The sequence below is a fragment of the Orycteropus afer genome, unplaced genomic scaffold, assembly GCF_000298275.1.
Source record: "Orycteropus afer afer isolate SDZICR_OR568_19922 unplaced genomic scaffold, OryAfe1.0 scaffold00097, whole genome shotgun sequence".
NCBI classification, from domain to species: Eukaryota; Metazoa; Chordata; class Mammalia; order Tubulidentata; family Orycteropodidae; genus Orycteropus; species Orycteropus afer.
The window spans coordinates 5,856,450-5,877,433 of record NW_006921684.1 but is presented as its reverse complement, the minus strand read 5'-3'; the positions used below and the strand labels follow the sequence as shown (position 1 = coordinate 5,877,433).

The 20,984-nt window shown below is 40.1% G+C and overlaps 1 protein-coding gene across 1 annotated transcript in view; it reads right to left on the bottom strand.

The window, feature by feature from the left end:
- Positions 1-20,984, bottom strand: part of SRGAP1 (SLIT-ROBO Rho GTPase activating protein 1) — a 460,449-nt gene that overhangs the window by 84,057 nt on the left and 355,408 nt on the right. Inside the window, 1 exon segment of the mRNA XM_007942730.1 lies at positions 2,205-2,426. Within this exon segment, the coding sequence (XP_007940921.1) occupies positions 2,205-2,426 (222 nt within the window).

Sequence of the window (20,984 nt, the reverse complement as noted above, 5' to 3'; positions counted from 1 at the left end):
CTGCAGGAAGCACCCCTCTAAGAACAGGACAGTTCCTGGAGACTGATGAGCTCTGATGCAAAAGTCACATGTATGGAAATTCCTTATGAATACAGGTCACAGGGCAGAATATGAAGGACAATTCAAATGTGACATGCAAGTGTGTGTAAGGAAGGCAGTAGATTGAGGTGTGGGTTTTCTCATCTGTAAGATGGGGATAAGAAAATCCCTCCACCACAGGTTTTTTTGTAGGGATTAAATAAGGTAATGTACATAAAGCACTTAGAAATGTGCCTGGTACACAGTAAGAGCTCAGAAAATGTGAATGATTATTTTTGTTTTTTTTCAACCACTATTAGTGGTTGATAAAAATGATTGATTCCTCTTACCAATTTCAATCAAATTACATGATTCGCCTTGAACTTGATGAGGCCACTCGTCTTAGGCTTTGGCGGAAAGATATTTTGGTTGTAATCTCATTTATGAATAAGCTCAAAATTAAAGCATTATAGTAACATTGCATTATGTCCTTTACCATAAAAATGTTCTCAGCTGAGAGGCAGGCCTTTCATGGAGTTTCCAAAGTACCACAGAGATTACTGCTCATTGGTCGAACCAGTCATAAAAAGGGGCAACAGACTCACTTTGTTTAAAGAATAATAATAACAATAAATGAATAAAAGCTATGAACATTTGTGTGAAGTATTTTAACATTCCATGTGTAACACATCCAACAACTGAAAAATCAAAGCATAACAATGGTTTGGTTTTCAAAAGATAATCCTGGGTGGAATAAGCCAGTCATCCTGCTTGTCAAAATTCACGTACTATTGGCATAAAGTTTGCTTCTCTTTTCCAATCATGTAATTCATACTGTCAAATCAGCAAACATAGGATTATATGAGAAATACTGAAGTATATATATACCTTGTGGAATGCTGGTGGTGCAGTACCTGAGCCATTTGACTTCTAACCAGAAGGTTGCAGTTCAAACTCACCACCCGCGTAAGGAAGATGAGGCAATCTACTTTCCTAAAGATTTATCACCTTAGAAAGCCAACGGGGGTAGCTATGAGTTGGAATTGACCCAACGGCAGTGGGTTTGGTGTTTTTTTTCTTTTTGATATATCTTACATGTTTTAACACTGGGTATTTTCAGAGGCAATTATGACATTAAAGAAATCTGCCAAGGCATTATAATTGCATCTATTTTAAAAAGAGAATGTCACCACCATAAGCTAAAATTGTTTTTATCTATGAGTATTGTGTTGCACAGCTGGACACCAAGTGCTAGATAGCACGCTCCATTAATTGGTTCTTGTTTTCTCCTTCCACTGACAATAATATAAACAACTGTAACTCATAATTACCTTAACCAGATCTCATTTTTTGTAAATAGGATAAAAAGCTAAATTAATATAAAGAATATAAGACATAATATATCATCTCTAATGCTCATTTTATCGGTTTGGAGGCAACTTCAGTCTTAAAATGATGATTTTTGCATTTTTTTCTCTCTCTCCATTTTTCCTGCTACTTAAAATGATTTTTCTGTATAAACCAAAACCCACCGCCATTGAGCTGATTCCAACCCATATTGACCCTACAGGACAGAGCAGAACTGCCCCATAGGGTTTCCAAGGCTATAAATATTTAAGGAAGCAGACTGTTTTATCTTTGTCCTGCAAAAAGATTGGTGGGATTGAACCACCAACTGTTCGGTTAGCAGCTGAATGTTTTAACCACTGCACCACCAGTGCTCCTACTTTTCTGTATACAAAAAAATCAAACTCACTGCCGTTGAGTCGATCTAACTTATAGCAACCCTCCTTGGGTTTCTGAGGCGGTATCTCTATGGAAGTAGATCTTCCTTCTGAGGAGTGGCTGGTGGGTTTGAACCATTAAATCAAGATGACAAGGAGGCTTCATATAGATTCTATTGGATCAGTAAAGTGTTTTGTTTTTTAATTTGAATTCCAAAGTGTGGAGATGAAAAACTAGTCCTGGTCAGTTCAGTACTTACATCCAGGCCAGTTTACACCATTATTTCCTTGGCCTATTTAGGCATTTGATAGTTTGACTCTTGCTTTAAAAGGTGTAGTGACTGATCTTAAGGGGCAGCAAGAGGAAACACCTGTGAATTCTTAAGGCTGGTGAGTTACAACAAATGGGGAAAATGTAAGTGAAGAGACAATATGTAAGCTTTAAAATAATCAAGTACTGACCTCATCACCCATGTGTGACTGAAACTCAAACTTCATTGGTGGGCAAAATGCAGCAGGGTACATCTCCATGAATCTCTGCTTATCACTCCGGGGTTCTAAGTTGTCCACTGCATTCTCAATAATGTCTAAGCCTTCATGTCTAGAAGTTTCAAGGTTATACTCCGCAGAGAGATATGTTCTTAAGGCTCTGTTCAGACTTGCATGATAGCCAAGATCACAACACTTAAAAAATAAAAGAATACCATATGTGAAAAATAATACAAAATGGATCAAGGATTTAATTGTTAGAGCTAAAACTATAAAATGCTTAGAAGAAAACACAGGTGTAAATCTTCACAAATGAATTAGGCAATGTTTTCTTATATATGACACCAAAATCATAAGCAACAAAAGAAAAAAGTAGATAAAGTGGGCATTATGAAGTGAATAACTTTTGTTATTATACTAACGATGATATTAAAAAATAAAGAGAAAGACAAGCCACAAATAGGATAAAAGTTTGCATATATTTGAAAGGCATTTGTGTCTAGAATATATAAAGAACTATTATAACTCATTAATAATAACTCAATAATAAAAAGACAAACAGCCCAATTTGAAAATGGCACAGGACTTGAGTAGACATTTCTCCAAAGAAGATATACAAGTGGTCAATAAGAGCACATGAAAATGTACTCAACATCATTAGTCATGAGAGAAATGCAAATAAAATCAAAATCACAATGACATTCTATTTTATACCCACTAGGATGACTACAGGGAGCTCTGATAGCATAGTGCCTAAGGCACTTGACTGCTAACCAGAAGGCTGGTGGTTCAAACCCACCAGCCATTCCTCAGAAGGAAGATGGGGCAATCTACTTCCATAGTGACACTGCCTTGGAAACCCAAGGAGGGGTCGCTATGAGTTGGGTCCAACTTGAGGGCAAATAACAACACAACAACAGGATGACTACCATAGTGCCATTTGGCTACTAACCAGGAAGCTAGTCGTTCAAGCCCACCAGCTGTTCCACAGAAGGAAGATGGGGCAATCTACTTCCATAAAGATTTATAGCCTTGGAAACCCAATGGGGGTCGCTATGAATTGGAATTGACTTGATGGCAGTGGGTTTGGGTCTTTTTTTTTTTTTTGGTTTTTAGGATGATTATAATATAAAAGACAGATAATAAATAACAAGTGTTGGTAAGGGTATGGAGAAAGTAGAATCCTCATATGCCACTGGTGGGAATGTAAAGTGGTGCAATCATGTTGAAAACAGTCTGGTAGCTCCTTAAACATTATGATCCAACAACTCCCTTCCTCAGCACACAGGTACACATTGCTTTATGTCTAAGATACGCTCTGTGAAATAGGATGTTATGTGATTTGGATGTTGTGTGAACACCATATTACATAGACAAGAGAGCAGCATTCAGGATGGTCATTGGTGAAGCTTACACCCGTGCTGCTGCATCTGTAGTAAGGGATTGTGTGGAAAACTTTGGCTTCACCACTGCCAGTCCTGAGTCCTGCATGGCTGCCAGCTAGTCTCTGAAAGCTGTGCCCAGCACCCCCTTTTGTGGCGTGCCCTTGTCCAGCCAGTGGGCTGGCCTGCCTTGCTGCCAGTTCACTTCCCTTCCTTCCTCCCTGGCTGCCTTCCCTGCCCCTCTCATGGGCTTTAGACTCTTTCAGCCTTGCTCACCCCTCTTCTGCCATAGCCTCCTCCTCTGCCTGCCTTTCCTGTTCCTCCTCCCACCACTATCATAGCCGGGATGTCAGGCAGCCTGTATATTAGGCAGCTGACACCACAGAATGAGCTGCAGCCTTGGGCCGGTTGTCACACTCAGGGTGCCTGGGCTCACTCAGTCTTAGTGAGTGAGGTATCCTGCTCAGCAGTTCTGCCGGTGTCTGGTGTCTCCGAGGTCCCTACCCAAGGTGAACATGGTAAGACAGGCAGCTGTAGTTAGCCACTGGAAGCCTCTCCCCCTGCTGCCCCAGGGAGGAGGGATCTGGAGAGTGAGTGAGAGATAAATCTGATCGCTGTGCACTGTGTTGCATGCTCTGATGGGGAGTTCTGAAGTCTATAACCTTATGCGACCACAGACATGTATGCAGGCAAACGTTGCCCAGAAGGATGTTAAATGATGCATACCTTATATCCAAGAGAAATGAAAACATTTGTCTACACAAAAACTTGTACATGAATGTTCATAGCAGCATTATGCAAAATAGCCAAAAAGTAGAAACAATCCAAATGCCCATCAACTGATGAATGGATAAATAACATATTCAGCCATAAGAAGAAAGGAACTGATACGTAACACAATAAACCATTATGTTCATTGAAAGAAGCCAGTCATAAAGGACTACATTTTGTATGAGTCCATGTATACGAAATGTTGAGAAGAGGCAAATCTATGGAGACAGAAAGCAGATTAGTGGTTGCATAAGATTGGGGATGGTGTTAGAAGAATCAGAGGGGGTAATGGCTAAGAAGTTTGGAGTTCCAATTTGGAGTGATTAAAAAGTTCTAAAAATGGACATTCAAGCTTCATCCATCCTTCCAGGATGCAAATATACTAACTGGAATAGTCTGCATTTTTATGTTTTATTGAAGACTCAATAGTTTGTACTTTTTCGTAACTGAGAACAGGTTTAAATCTGCCAAAACAGTTCACAATTACCTTCCTCTCCTATTCCTCTTATCTCCAGAATAAAGCTCTTAAATAAGAAATGATTGCCAAAGTAATTTCATTAGAGATGGAATATTGTTTAGTATTCCTAGGACTGTAAGGAACTTGGGATTCTTTCTTTTTTTTTTTTTAAATTTTATTGTGATTTGGGTGAAAGTTTACACAGCAAATCCATATTCCATACAGCAGTTCACATATACTTTGTCTCATGACATTGACTGTAATCTCTGTAATCTCCCACAATGCAACAGTTCTCCTTCTACTTCCTCTCCATAACCACTTCTTCCCTGTGTCCTTCCCTCCCATGCACTCCTGCCGCCCGAGCTGTCTCCCTGTGCATACACAGCCCTTCGGTTCTCCCATGATTAATCTCTCCAAGGAGAGTATCTACCCAATGGAAATGTTCAGTTCATATGCTTGTCTTTGTTTGGACAGTGGGCTCAATTCCAGATCTGAGGGCAGCTAGGGACCATAGTCTCAGGGATTCCACCAGGCTCCACAAGACCAGCAAACTGGTCCCTTTATTACTATTATTTTTAATGATTTTAAGTTTTGATCCACATTATTCTCCCTCTCTATCCAGGATCTCCTACATAGATCCTCCTCCACGTGGTTGACAGTGGTAGCCAGGCATCATCTGGTTCTTCTGGTCTCATAGTTGTATAGGCTGAGGATCTCATAGTGTACTAGTCCCTTGGACTAATTGTTTCGACATATCTTTGGTTTTTCTTCATTCTTCTTTGCTCTGGATGAGGAGAGACCCATCGTTGCATCTAGATGGCCACTTTCAAGCTTTTAAGATCCCAGTAGGAGCTCTGGTAGCATAGTGCTTAAGGCACTTGACTGCTAATCAGAAGGCTGGCGGTTCATACCCACCAGCCATTCCTAGGAAGGAAGGTTGGGCAATCTACTTCCCTAGTTATACAGCCTCGGAAACCCAAGGAGGGGTCACTATGAGTCGGGACTGACTCAACGGCACATAACAACATAACAAGATCCCAGTGGTTACTCGACAAAGTAGGATGTGGAACAATGTTTTTGTGTAGTATGCTATGCCAATTGGGAGCTCTGGTAGCATAGTGCCTAAGGCACTTGACTGCTAACCAGCAGGCTGGCAGTTCCAACCCACCAGCCGCTCCTCGAAATGTAGGTTGGGCAATTTACTTCTGTAGTGATACTGCTCGGCAACCCAAGGAGGGGTCTCTGTGAGTTGGGTCTGACCCGATGGCACATAACAACAACAACAACAACAACAAGCTATGCTAATTGAGCTTGATGTCCCCTGTGACCATGGTCCTGAGCCCACAGGTCCACCTACCTGCTCCCAGGACCATGGGATTCTTGAATGTTTACTATTATTAATTTGTATTTATTTTTTTTTGTGTTGTACATTAAGATGATATAGTTTTAAAGACTATAACTTTAGAAACTAGCCAGTTATAAATTACTAACAGAATTTAAATTTGTACATAAAAGTACTAAACAACTCTTAAAGAAGAAATGAGTGGTTTCTTCAGAAAGGTACAAAGTCAGGTCATCCCTATATTGTTCTAATGAAGTTCAATCAATTTTACTCATTTCACTTCACTAATTGACTATTGGAAGCTCTGGTGGCGTAGTGCCTAAGACACTTGACTGCTAACCAGAAGGTTCACGGTTCAAACCCACCAGCCACTCCTTGGAAGGAAGGTTGGGCAATCTACATCTGTAGTGATACTGCCTTGGCAACCCAAGGAAGGGTCGCTATGAGTTGGATATGACTCAATGGCACGTAACAACAACAACAACAATTGACTATTAGGTGTCAGAGATTTTGCTAGGCTCAAGGAATATGAAGATTAGAGCACAGTAAAATATAATTTCCATCCTGGAGGAATTCAAATATAGGCTCCTCATTAGATTGTTATTAAAATGATAGTAGAGGAATTTTATGTATTGAATTGCATTTCCCTACAGGATATATTTAAGTCCTAACCCCTTATGTCTGTGAACATGATCTTGCTTAGAAATAGGGTCTTTGAATTCAGATACTATAAGTTAACCTGAGATCATACTGGAGTACAAACTCAAAAACCAAACTCACTGCCATTGAGTAGATTCTGACTCATAGTGACCCCAACTGGGTTTCCAAGGTGGTAAATCTCTATGGAAGGAGATTGATCCATCTTCCCTCCATGGAGCAGCTGGTGGGTTTGAACCGCCAATCTTCTGGTTAGCAGTCAAATGCCTTAGGCACTGTGCCACCAGAGCTCCTTATACTGAAGTACAGTGAATCCTAATTCAATCTGAGTGCTGTCCTTATAAAGAAGGGAAAGACATACAGATAGAGGAAAGAAAGCCAAATCTAGAGGCATCTGCAGTCCAAAGAACACTTCGGGCTACCAGAAACTGGAAGAAACAAGAAAGGATTTTCCTGTAGTGACTTAATCAACATAATGGTCCAGCCATTATGTTGATTTGCATTTCTAGCTGCCAGAAGTGAGAGATAAAACATTTCTGTTCATTCCTATGAGCCACCCAGTTTGTGGTATTTTGTTATGGCAGAACTAGAAAACTAATACAAGGGGTCATAAAGTAAAGAACCTTTGTACAAAGACTGTATCTATAAGGACATGAGCCATCACAACTGCATTTTTGAAGGTGCAGAGTTACTAACCTGTTCTTAGATATTCCAGCCTATTTAATTCCACCCGAACCCTCTAATTTCAGAATTACTAAATTTGAGATTTTTACATAAAGATGTTCTAAAATTTTGCTCTTCGAAGTCAGACCAGCAGCATCAGTATCACCTGGGAGCTTGTTAGAAATGCAGAATCAGATTCTTAGTTAAAAGATCCACAGGTAATTCATATGCATATTAAAGTTTACCACACACACTACTTCAAAACAATCACAAAGTAAAGGCAGGGGTGTTGCAACCTTGCTCTTTGGGGCACTATTTCTCCAGGCAGGAAAAAGTACTCCCTTTATTTGATGGGAAAAAATCACAAAATTGGAGATGCACTCCTTAGAACAGTCAACTGGGAGAGATCAGAAGGTCAGTGTTTGCACAGGGAGAAAGCTAGACATTGTGGGGATTGTAATCGGAGTCATGAAACAAAATGTGTACAAACTGTTGAGTGTAAAATGAATCTGCTTTGTAAAACTGCACTAAAGTCACAATAAAAAAATCAGAAAATAGCTACTACCTCACAATTACAAGCAAAATACAACTGTGAAATGTAGCAGTCAGTCTCATTAATACACTGCCAGTGGAATCAGCTGTCTTCAAATATAATGATTCATTTTTTGGTTGATTAAAAAATTCTAGTCTCAGATGAACAAAAGTTTCTTTTATTCCTCTTGTTCTTCAAAATCCACAATGTTTTTTCTTTGTGTGTGTGTAGCACTGGTATCTATACTAGAGATACTGAAAAATTATCCTATCATTCAGTAACACCTCATCCTATAAAAACATGGATTTAAAGAGAAAATACCTTCATTATTTTTGTATGTGTGTGTGTGTGATGTACCAGTGCTTAAAAACACCCCACTGTTCTGAAAGATGGCAGATTCTGCTTGATTATAACAGAGCAGATCAGACCAGCTGCTTTATTTTATGAGTATTGATCCCAATGGGACTTAATAGAAAATTGAAATTGAGAAGAAAGATACAACATGGATAAAAGCCTTTTTTCTACCAAAAAAAGAGTCTGTTTTTAGCTTGAAAAAAAGAAGGGGGAAAAAAAGGAGAGGGGGTCAGAATCCAACCCCAAATACAGGCAGTACACAGGTTATGAACATCCGACTTACATACAACCCTTAGTTATGAATCCACCCATGTAAAGCTCTAAAACCAATTCCTGGATCATTAAATGAATTAGTAGCAGAGAGCTATTAAGAACATAGATATCTAAATCTTTCAGCTTCTACCTCTGAGTTCTAATTCACTCCATTCTGGCTGAAATTCTTTGTGAAACTGATAAGGCAGGAGAAAGCAAAGAAGGAAAATGACATTTACTGAGTGCTAGGCCACTCCTCGGAAGGAAGGTTGGGCAATCCTACTTCCGTAGTGATACTGCCTCGGAAGCCCAAGGAGGGGTCGCTATGAGTCGGGGCCGACTCGACGGCACATAACAACAACAACAACAGGCCTTGCACACACAGCACAAACAAAGGTATGAACTCAGGAGAGACAGCTAGTCAGTCAGTGGCGGAGGGAAATGCAAGCCCAGCCTGGGTTTTTCTCCCTAGTCTCCAATGCTACTTAGTCACACCTTGCTATGCATGTTTGAGGTCCAGGTTGTGCCCTTCACCTATAGGTTTGCATATAGCAGTACTCAGGTGGCGAGGCCACAGAGCACAGGTTGGCTTCCTTGTGCACCACTTGAAGTCACTGCAACACAGCAGCAGGCCCGCTGGCACTGGCCATGCCATTCTGTCAGCATGTGTGTCTCACAGATTTTGTCCAGTTTTCTGTGGTGGCATCTAGACACAGCCACCTGCATTCTACTGGCTCGAGGTACATACAGTGGTTCGTAATCACAAATGGACACTATTTTGTGGCACATCAAACCATTATTATTATTACTGTATTATTATATTAAAGATGTTTTAGCGTTTCTGGAAGTGTTTTTTTTTTTTTTTTATTCATAGAAAGGTACATCATATACTGTACACTAAGACAAACATCTGACTAACTGATGTTAGACAACCGTACCTGTTATGACTTACATACAAATTCAATTTAAAGACAGACTTAGGAACAGAACGTGCTCATGATCCAGGTTCTGCCTGAACTCAATTACTAGGAGCTCTGAAAAATATGTACTAAGTTTTCATCAACTCCAGATTTAAACAGTTCCCTTCTCAATTTTCTAAGTGTGATTTCTTTGGGGAGAAAATGTTAGGATTACAAAAGCACCTAGTAGGTCTGAACCAGGTGAGAGAATCTGAGTTCACTGTAGCTTTGGTAACTACAAACTAGTTTTAGTAACTAGGCTGAGGAGAAGCATGCCCATGGCCTTGGTCACTGATCCAAGAGCCTCCCAAGGTGATTTGGGGACTTTGAGGGCTACTTAGGTGTAGTCTGTGCCAAAATGAGACGGAAAATTTCCTTCTCTGAACTCATGCTGCTTATCAGTCTATAAGGTCACTTAAAAGTAATGATTTTGTTATTTCCAACATGCAACATTTTCTAAATTCTAGGTTCTTCAAGCATCCAGAACTTAAAAAGAAAAAAGAAACGGGGAAAAATTTCTTATTCAAGGTCTCCTGAGACAGAAAGGCCAGCTACAGGATCATTTGTTTCTCTACACTAGAAGCTGAAATGACACTGGATGTTAAGATTCAAGATATTTGGTTAAAAAGGTCTGAAGAAAGTCTATGGAGCTTATGAATTATTAATGATGACATGAAAAGCCAGCTTCTACACAAAGAGCTGACTTATAACCAAGTACAGTTAAATGATGAAAATATATATAAGAAACCCATAATATATTTCATGAAAACAAAGCACTGTTGTTTTGATGGATGGGAAAACTCTGAATGGATATGTAAAATTATGGATTAAAACTGGGGAAGGAAAAGACTGCTGGAAATACCAATTTTTTTTTTTAAATCCTAAGAGCTGCTGAGATAGATTCTATTAGGCATTAGTTTAAATCATCAGAGTAGTTAATTTCCTTAGGCAAAAGAGGTGCAAATATTATCAAAAGGCAAATGACTTCATCTTATCTCAGGGGCTGAGAGGATGGCTGGATACACATAGTGGGTATACTGGTGGGTGTGACTGTATCACATTTGTTTAGGGTTGTTATGGATTGAATTTTGTCCCCCAAAAATATACGTTGTAAATCCTAACCCTTATACCTCTGGATGGAATCCATTTTAAATAGGGTGTTCTTTGTTATGTTAACTAGGCAGTTTCAGTGTAGTTGTTATGTTCCGGTGGAGGAGGACCCGACTCATAGTGACTCCTCCTTGGGTTTCTGAGGTGGTGTCATTATAGAAATAGATTGCCCAACCTTCCTTCCGAGGAGTGGGTGGTGGGTTTGAACTGCCAGCCTTCTGGTTAGCAGTCAAGTGCCTTAGGCACTACACTACCAGATGTAGGGTATGTCTTAAATGAATCACTTCTGAGCTACGAAATGGGAAGATTAGGCACAGAAGGAAATGAGCACGGATGGTGGAAATATACATGCCATGTGGAGGTTGCCAAAGATGCTAACAAGAACTGTTAGAAAAGTCAAGATGAGGATTCTCCCTCAGAAAGGAAAGAGAGACTTCAACTAGAGTTCTGCTGTTAATTCAGACTTCTGGCCCCCTAAATTGTGAGAAAACAAACTTCTGTTCATTAAAGCCCTAGTTGGGTAGAAGCTTAGTTCAGAGACTAGAATGAATGGAACTACATGGGAAACATGTCCTATACACATGATTTCAAAAGAGTAAGAGCCAATGTCATTTGCTAGAACAGCACTAGAAATGTCTGGTGGGTGGCCCCAAGCTCTCATGTTGTTGTGCCATCAAGTTGGCTCCAAGTCATAGTGACTCTATGTACAAAAGAAAGAAACACTGCCCCATTGTGCACCAGCCTCACAATCCTGGCTGTATCTGAGCCTATTGTTGCAGCCAATGCGTCAATCCATCTTGTTGAGGGTCTTCCCCCTTTTTGCTGAACCTCTAGTTTACGAAGCATGATATCCTTCTCCAAGGAGTGGTCCCTTCTGACAACATGACCAAAGTAGGTGAGATGAAGTCTGGCCATTTTGCTTCTAAGGAGCATTCTGGCTGTATTTCTTCTTCTTCTTCTTTTTTTTAAAATTATTGTGATTTGGGTGAAAGTTTATAGAGCAAATTCATTTTCCATACAGCTGTTCATACACATTTTGTCTCATGACATTGACTGCAATTCCTCACAATGTAACAGCTCTCTTTCCCACTTTCTCCCCGTATTTACCCATTCCCTGTGTTCTTCCCTCCCAGGCACTCTCACCCCTTGAGCTGTCTCCCTGTGAAAACACTGCCCTTCTGTTCTCCCAGGATCAATCCCTCCAAGGAGTGTATCTACTTCATGTAAGTGTTTATCCCATATGCATGTCTATTATTTGGCTGGAAGCCACAGGAATGAGTTCAATTCCAGACCTGAAGGGTGGCTAGGGCCTATTGTCTTGGGGGTCTCACCAGGCTCTATCAGACCAGCAAACCTGGTCTTTTTTTTTTTTTTTTTTTTTAATGATTTTGAGTTTTGTTCCACACTGTTCTCCCACTCCATCCAGGATCTCCTGCACCAACTGCCCTCCAAGTGGTTGACAGTGGTAGCCAGGCACCACCTAGTTCTTCTGGTCTCATGGATATATAGGCTGAGGATCCCATGGTCTACCAGTCCCTTGGACTAATTGTTTCCATGCATCTTTGGTTTTTTAAGTTCTTCTTTGCTCTAGATGAGGAGAGACCCATCATTGCATGTAGATGGCTGCTTGCAAGCTTTTAAGATCCCACTTGCTATTCACCAAAGTAAAATGTAAAATAATGTTTTTGTGTAGTATGGTATACCAAATGACTGGCTGTACTTCTTCTGGCACAGATTTGTTTGTTCTTCTGGCAGTCCATGGTAGTTTCAGTATTCTCTGCAACACCTCAGTTGATAGAAGAAAGGCATCAACTCTTCTTCCGTCTTCCTTATTCATTGTCCAGCTTTCACATGCATATAAGGCGACTGAACATACCATGGCTTGGGTTAGGTGCACTTTAGTCTTCAAAGAGACATCTTTGCTCTTCAGCACTTTAAAGAGTCTTTTGCAGATTTGCCCAATGTGACATGACATCTGAATTCTTGACTGCTGCTTCCATTGAGTATTGATTCTTGATCCAAGTAATATGAAATCTTTGACTACTTCAATCTTTTCTCTATTTACCATAATGCTACTTACTGGTCCATTTGTGAGGATTTTCATTTATGTTGAGGTGAATCCATACTGAAGACCATAGTCTTTGATCTTCATCAGTAAATGCTTCAAGTCATCTTCACTTTCAGCAAGCAAGGTTATGTCATCTGCATATCACAGATTGTTAATCAGTCATCTTCCAATCCTGATGTCATGTTCTTCTTCATATAGTCAATTCAACTTCTCAGATTATTTGCTCAGCATACAGAGTGAATAAGTTTGGTGAAATGATACAACCCTGACACACACCCTTCCTGATTTTAAACCATGCAGCATCCACTTGTTTGGTTTGAACAAGAGCCTCCTGGTCTGTGTACAGGTTCTTTATGAACACAATTAAGTGTTATGGAGTTCCCATTCTTCCCATGGTTATCCATAATCTGTCATGATCTACACAGTTGAGTGCTTTTGCATAGTCAGTAAAACACAAGTAAACATCTTTCTGCTATTTTCTTTCAGTCAAGTTCCATCTGGCATCAGCAATTATATCACTTGTTCCATGTCCTTTTCTGAATCTGGCTTGCATTTCTGGAAGTTCCCTGTCAATATATTGCTGCAAACATTTTTCAACTATCTTCAGCAAAATTTTACTTGTATGTGATATTAATGATATTATTTGATAATTTCCACATTCAGTGGGATCACCTTGCTTTGGAATGGGTACAAATATGGATCTCTTCCAGTCAGTTGGCCAAGTAGCTGTCTTTCAAATTTCTTAGCATAGATGAGTAAGTGCCTCTCGCATGGCATCCATTTGTTGAAACATCTCAATGAATATCCTGTCAATTCCTGGAGCCCTGTTTTCGCCAATTCCTTGAGTGCAGCTTTGACTTCTTCCTTCAATACCATTGGTTCTTGATCAAATGCCACCTCCTGAAATAGTTGAACATGACTAATTCTTTTTGGTACAGTGACTGTGTATTCCTTCCACCTTCTTTTGATGCTTCCTGTCCATTTAATATTTTGCCCATAGAAACTTTCAATATTGCAACTCGAGACATGAATTTCTTCTTCAGTTCTTTCTACTTGAGAAATGTGAGCATGTTCTTCCTTTTTGGTTTTCTAATGCTAGGTCTTTGTACATTTCATTATAATAACTGACTTTGTTTTCCTGAGCTGCTCTTTGAAATCTTCTGTTCAGCTCTTCTTTGTTGTCATTTCTTCCATTTGCTTTAGCTACTCTACATTCAAGGGCAAGTTTCTGAGTCTCTTCTGACAACCATTTTGGTCTTTTCTTCCTTTCCTGTCATCTTAGTGAGCTTTTGCTTTCTCCATGTATAATGTTCTTGATGTCATCTCACAATTCATCTCATTTTTGGTCACTGGTGTTCAATGTGTTAAATCTATTTTTCAGATGGCCTCTAAATTCAGGTAGGATATAATCCAGGTCATATTTTGGCTCTTGTGGACTTGTTTTAATTGTCTTCAGCTTCAACTTGACCTTGCTATGAATAACTGATGGTCTGTTCCACTGTCAACTCCTGGCCTTGTTTTGTCTTCTTCATTGCCTCTTTCCACAGATGTAGTTGATCTGATTCCTATGTACTCCATCTGGTGAAGTCTATGTGTATAGTCACTGTTATGTTGTTGAAGAAAGGTATTTGCAATGAATAACTTGTTGGTCTTGCAAAATTCTTTCATGCAATCTCTGGTGTCATTTCTGTTACCAAGGCCATATTTTCCAACTGCTGATGATTTTTCTTTGTTTCCAACTTTCACATTCCAATCACCAGTAATAACCAACACATTTTGACTGCACATTTGGTTAATTTTTGACTGCAGAAATTGGTAAACATCTCCAATTTTCTCATTTTTGGCTTTAGTGGTTGGTGCATAAATTTTAATAATAGCAGAATTAACTGGTCTTCCCTATGGCATATGGATATTATCTTATCACTGACAGCATTGTACTTCAGGGTAGATCTTGAAACATTATTTGTGACAATGAATGAAATGCCATTCCTCTTCAATGTCATTCCTGGCATAGTAGATCATATGGTTGTCTGATTCAAATGGCTCAAACCAGTCCATTATAGCTCACTAATGCCTAGGATATTGATCTTTATGAGTTCCATTTCATTTTTGACAACTTCCAATATTCCTAAATTCATACTTCGTACATTCCATGTTCTGATTAGTAATGGATGCTTGCAGCTGTTTCTTCCCAGTTTTAATCATGTCCCATAAGCAAATGGAGGTCCTAAATGCTTTACTCCACTCACATCATTAAGGTCAACTCTTCCTTGAATAGGCAGCCCTTCTCTAGTCATATTTTGAGTGCCTTCAAACCTGAGGGGCTTGTCTTCTGGCACTTTATCAGACAATGTTTCAGGGCTGTTGATAAAATTTTCCAGTAATATATCAGATAGTGTTTCACTGCTATTCATAAGATTTTCACTGGCCAATTCCTTAAGAAGTGGATGGCTCCTTCATTCTTTTGAGTCTGTCTTGGTCTGGAAACTCCACTGAAATCTGTCTACCATGGGTGACCCTGATCATATTTGAAATACTGGTGGCATAGCCTCGAGCCTCACAGCAACACACAAGCCACCACAGTATGACAAACTGACAGATGAGTGGTGGCAAGCTCCCATGTGACTCTAGAATTAAGCAGCTGTCATGAGAATGCAGAGGAGAGGAACTCTTTGGCAGAGGTATTCTTCTTCTTCTTCTTTTTTTTTCCCTTCTGTTATTTTTATTTGATTTACAATTTTTTTTTTTCTTTTTTAATTGTGATTTGGGTGAAGATTTACAGAGCAAATTCACTTTCCATATAGCAGTTTACATACACTTTGTCTCATGACATTGACCACAGTTTACCACAATGCAACAGCTCCCCTCCCACTTCCTTCCCATAGTTACCTCTTCCCAGTGTCCTTCCCTCCATGCACTCCTACCCCCTGACCTGTCTCCCTGTGCATAAGTAGCCCTTCTTTCTCCCATGATTGTTCTCTCCAAGGAGTGTATCTATCTCAGGTAAATGTTCAACTCATATGCTTGTCTTTTGTTCGGCTGGAAACCACAGGTGTGGGTTCAATTCCAGACCTGAAAGGAAGCTAGGGGCCATAATCTCAGTGGTTCCATCAGGCTCAATCGGACCAGCAAACCTAGTACACCCCCCTTTTTTTTCTCCAAATGATTTTGAGTTTTGTTCCACTTTGTTCTCCCTTTCATCAAGAATCTCCTACATAGATCCCCTTCCAAGTGGATGACAGTGGTAGCCAGGCACCATCTAGTTCTTCTGGTCTCATAGTCATATAGGCTGCAGATCGGATGATGTACCAGTCGCTAGGACTAATTGTTTCCATGAATTTTGGTTTTCTCCATTCTTCTTTTTTTGGGATGAGGAGAGACCCATCGCTGCATCTAGATGGCAGCTTGCTAGCTTTTAAGATTCTAGTCACTACTCGCCAAAGTAGGTGGAACAATGTTTTGTATAGTATGTTATGCCAATTAAGCTTGATGGTCCCTGCGACTATGGTCCCAAGCCTGCAGGATCAACTACTCGGTCCCTCCGGGTAGCTGGCTGTGACCAAGCAGTGACCACAACCTTGGCAGAGGTATTCTACCTTCATCACTCCTGCCTCTTTCTGAATGGTTTCCATTATCTTTTGTATTTGATCCTATCTCCTGCTTTTAATATAGTTGCCTTTAATAGTTCCAGAACCATAAATACTGGGTAAAGATTTGATCCAAACCGTATTCTGAGTGTTTGAAAAATAGTGCTACCCAAGCAAACAGAATAGCAAAAATAAACAGCTTTCACATGACCATGGCTGGCTTTTAAAGAACCAAAAATAGGAAAGTTCAGAATTTTTATATAAGTGCCAACTGAAGAAAGTTAATTTCCTTTCAATAACTACCTCTTTGCCCTTCAATATTTTTGTAATTCTTTAGTATTTCGCCTTAGAAACCTCAAACACACACAGGACTGAATCAGATATCTAAAAATCCACAGAAAATTTTTTGCACACCTTTTCCATGTCTGGGTTCCTGACAACCCATATTGAGCTGACAATTTAATTCCCACTGTTCTTTAACAACATGGCCAAGCATTTAGCAAGAATTGTTTTCAGTTCTCTCTTGAGCAATGAAAAGGTCAAAATGGTACATTTATGTGATAGGAATGGATACAAAGAAGGAAACAGGAGAACTAACGTTTCATATGCCTCAGCCAATGACTAGGCTGAATAATCATCCATTGCCTAATGCATCTCCCACCATCTACACATGGGCAATCATTTCCTTCTGATGAACTGCTGCTTAAATTAATTTTTCCCACACCAGAATCTCTGTAACCAATCTTATTCAAATCAGGAGAGAGGAAAGAGAACAAACAAAGCAAGCCTAAATAAATACATGTCAGATGGTAAATGTTATGGAGAATATATGGATCAGTGGAAGGAGCAGTGGAATAGGGAGAACTGGGGGCTTATATAGAGCAGGTGGGGAAGGCTTCCCTTCTTATATTTGAAGTACAGTACAAAGGAACAGAAGGAATCACTCTTGTAAAGTGCTGGAAGCAGAAGTGTTCCACAAGAAAAGAACAGAAAGTGTAAAGGCCTCAGGCAAGAAAAAGCTTAGTGGGTTTGGTAAAGAAAGAAGGTCAACATACCTGAAGCATGGTGACTAAAATCAAAGTGGGAGGAAGGTGCCAGGTAACACAGGCTCTTGGTGAGTAGTTTGGATTCTATTCTAAAGACAACAGGAGGCCTTTGGGGATAATGTGTTCTGATTTATGGTTTTTTAACAAGTTCACTCTGGCTGCTGGGAAGAGAATGGGTAATTGGAAGATATGCATGGGAGCCGGGAGTCATCTTAGGAAGTTATTGCAATACAGTAGACAAGTGGAAAATAGAGCACAACTTTGTATAGGAGACTGATAGCACAGGTAATGAGAAGTGACAAGTTTGGGATATTTAGGAGGTAGAGGTGACAGATAACATGAGGAGTGAGAGAACTGGGGTTTTGGCTTGAGTGGGTGGAAAGCAGTGTCCTTTACTGAGGTATAAAAATGTATAAGAAAGTTGTTGTATGTGTGGAAGATGGTGATGATAGGTGCAAATGGTTATAAAAAGTTGTGCAATTTTTAGAAATGGATAGTGGTGACAACTGCACAGCATGGTAAATGTCATTAATGTTACTGAATTGCACACTTAAGACAGGATGAAACAGCAATTTTTGTGTGTGTTTGTGTGATATATATTTAACCAAATAAGAAAACAGAAAAGAAAAAGAAAGCTGTATTTTGGGTGTCTGGACATGTTTGAGAAGCCCATTAGACATCTGGTTAGAGATGCCCAGGAGGCAGCTGGATATATAAAACTATATCCCAGTAAGAGGATCAAGGCTGGTGATAAAAATACAGAAATCATCAAGCCAAGACCAAGAGACAGAGAGCCAAGAATCATGCCTCAAGTGACTTTCAACAGTCAAAGATCCATCCAGGAAGAAGCTAGCACTGAAGACAGAGAAGGCACAACCTTTGCTACCAGACAGAAACCAGGTGAGAGCAATTTCCCTTAACCCTTAACTTATGTGTTTCAGAAATTATATTTCATTTTATTTATATTGTGGTGTGGGTGAAAGTTTACAGAGCAAGTTGGTTTTCTATTCTATAATTTATAAACAACTTGTTTCACTGTGATCCCTTCAGTGTAAAAGCACTCTTCCCATTTCCTCCCTGGGCTGCTCGTTTTCATTTGTCCTTCTTTCCTGTCCCTTTCTACCTTCTGGGCTTTGTTATTGGGTAAATGCCACCTTTTTGGTCTCATATGGTTGACTGTTCTGAGAAGTACATTCCTCATGGGTGTTATTGTTTACTTTAAAGTCTGTCTAATGTTGGCTGAAAGGTGATCCCTGGGAGTGGGTTCAGTTCCAGGTTTGAAGGGTATTTAAGAACCACAGTCTTGGAGGTTCTACCTGTCTCTATCAGACCAGTGAGTCTGGTCTTTATTCATGATTTTGAGTTTTGTTTCACATTTTCCTCTTAGTCTATCCAGGTCTTTCTACTGTGATTCTAGTCATAGCCATTAGGAGTGATGGCTGGGTACCATTGTGTTTTTCCGGTCTCAGGATAGTGGAGGATGTGGTTTGTATGGTCCAATAGTCTTTTGAACTATTTACTTTTTTAAGTATTTGATTTTCTTCACTCTTTGTTCCAGATGGGAAGAGACCAATAGTTGCATCTTAGATGGCTATTCATAAGCTTTTAAGATTCCAGTTGCTAATCACCAAAGTAGGGTGGGGAGCAATGTTTTTGTGGACTATATTATGCTAATTGACCTGGATGTCCCCTGAGACTATGGTCCTAAGTCCCCAAGCCCAGTGATTCATTCCTTCAAGGTGTTTGGTTATGGCTAAGACGTTTTCATTTGCCCCCCGTCAAAAGGTGCCAATGGAACATGCCCAAACTCAGTTTGTCTATTCACTGCTGTACCTTCCCCACTTCAATTCATCAAGTGGACTCAGGTGGTCATGGCAAGTGACCCTATCGGGCTGTCTTTAACTTCTAGTCCTGCTCCATTGGGCCACACTGACTTTCCTGCCTCAATGTATCCATCAAGTTTTTTTTTTTTCTCTCTCTCTCTCTCTCTCTGCAGGTCTTTCCTTCAAATGGCAAATCTCCTGTTCTCTCAGCAGTTCTGAGTGGGTCTGCTTGTCTTTTCAAGTGCAAATTTTCTCACTATGGCTTAGGTTTTTGTTGTAAGCTCCCAACACTATATACACAGGCCTAATCATTTGAAACAAAAAGCCTGTGTTTCTTCCAGGCAAATCCTAGTTCATCTTCTAGCACACACAACCAAGTATGGGCTAAAGCAGAGTTAATCACTCTCTGTAATTTATCCCACCACCCACTGCTATGGAGTGGATTCCAATTCATAGTGACCCTACAGGACAGAGTAGAGCTGCTCCATAGACTTTCCAAAGCTGGAAATCTTTACAGAAGACGACTGCCTCATTTTTCTCCTGCAGAGCATCTGGTGAGTTTGAACTGCTGACCTATTGGTTGGGAGCCAAATGTCTGAACCAGTGCACCACCAGAGCTCCTTCTGTAATTTATAATACCTATTATTTCTTTTCCATCATACATTTAGATCTGCTTTACAACACTAAGTAGGAGAAAGATTTAATATTCAAAATATTCAGATAAACACATAATGTGTTTCTAAACATTCCAATTTCATTTTCTCTACACTTTGACTATCTTTCCATTCATATGATATGGCCTTGGGCTTCTGGCTGGGTGGAACCAGTACACCCTGGCCCCCTATCAATCATCTCATTTAATCAGCCTAGCTCTTCTTACTCCAGGATTTTTTTTTTCCCTTCGGCTGCAGTACAACATCTCCTACATTCCTTTCAGCCATTATAGATAATAACCAAAGTACTCATCTAAGAATCAAAAGTTTCACTTCCCATGCCCCTTCATTCTTTCCCTTACAAAGTCCCATGCTTCCATGAGTCTGGAGTTATTGCAATGAATCTCACTCTTGATGAGCTGTGAAAATGGTGTGAGGCTGGTGTCTAACTTTTAACTTCACAAGAGGAGGGGAGGATCAAGATCAAAATCAACAGCCCAAGGCTAATTCCTGTGAGGTGGAAGTCAGATATGCTATCACTCTCCAACCTTTTTACCAATTCTGATACCAACCATCCCTCCCATGGCACTCTCTCCTACTCTGCTGGGTTTGACAATTCATTGCAATGGCCACACAAACCTCACAGATAAGACGCACAATTATAGAGCTTATTAGAGAAGTAACAGGCTACAATTCAGTATAAGAAATGCTCAGGATAGAGTTCTTGATCAGGACAGCCTCCCCTTAGTCCTTCCCAAAGGCAGGTTTCTCTCTGGCCCTTTGCCCCTTGGCCTGGTCTCTGGTCTGCTTGGGCAAGTGTTACAAAGCTCATTAAATCTGCTGACAAATGCCTACAGGTATTCTACTCCACCAGCAAGCTTCCTGTCAAGCTTTCTCATTCCATGCTCTGGGAAGCCCACTGCTCTGTCTCATGCTGGTCTCTTGATTCTTCTGCTTCCATTTCTCTCTGCTGTTTCTTGTCATCTCTGATGTCACAGCTGTCTGTCTGGATTGAAGAGGTTTAGTGCAGTGACCTTAGGTCCAATGGACATATTCCACTCCTGGTTCTTCTTTCTTGATGGTAGTGAGATTTGCCC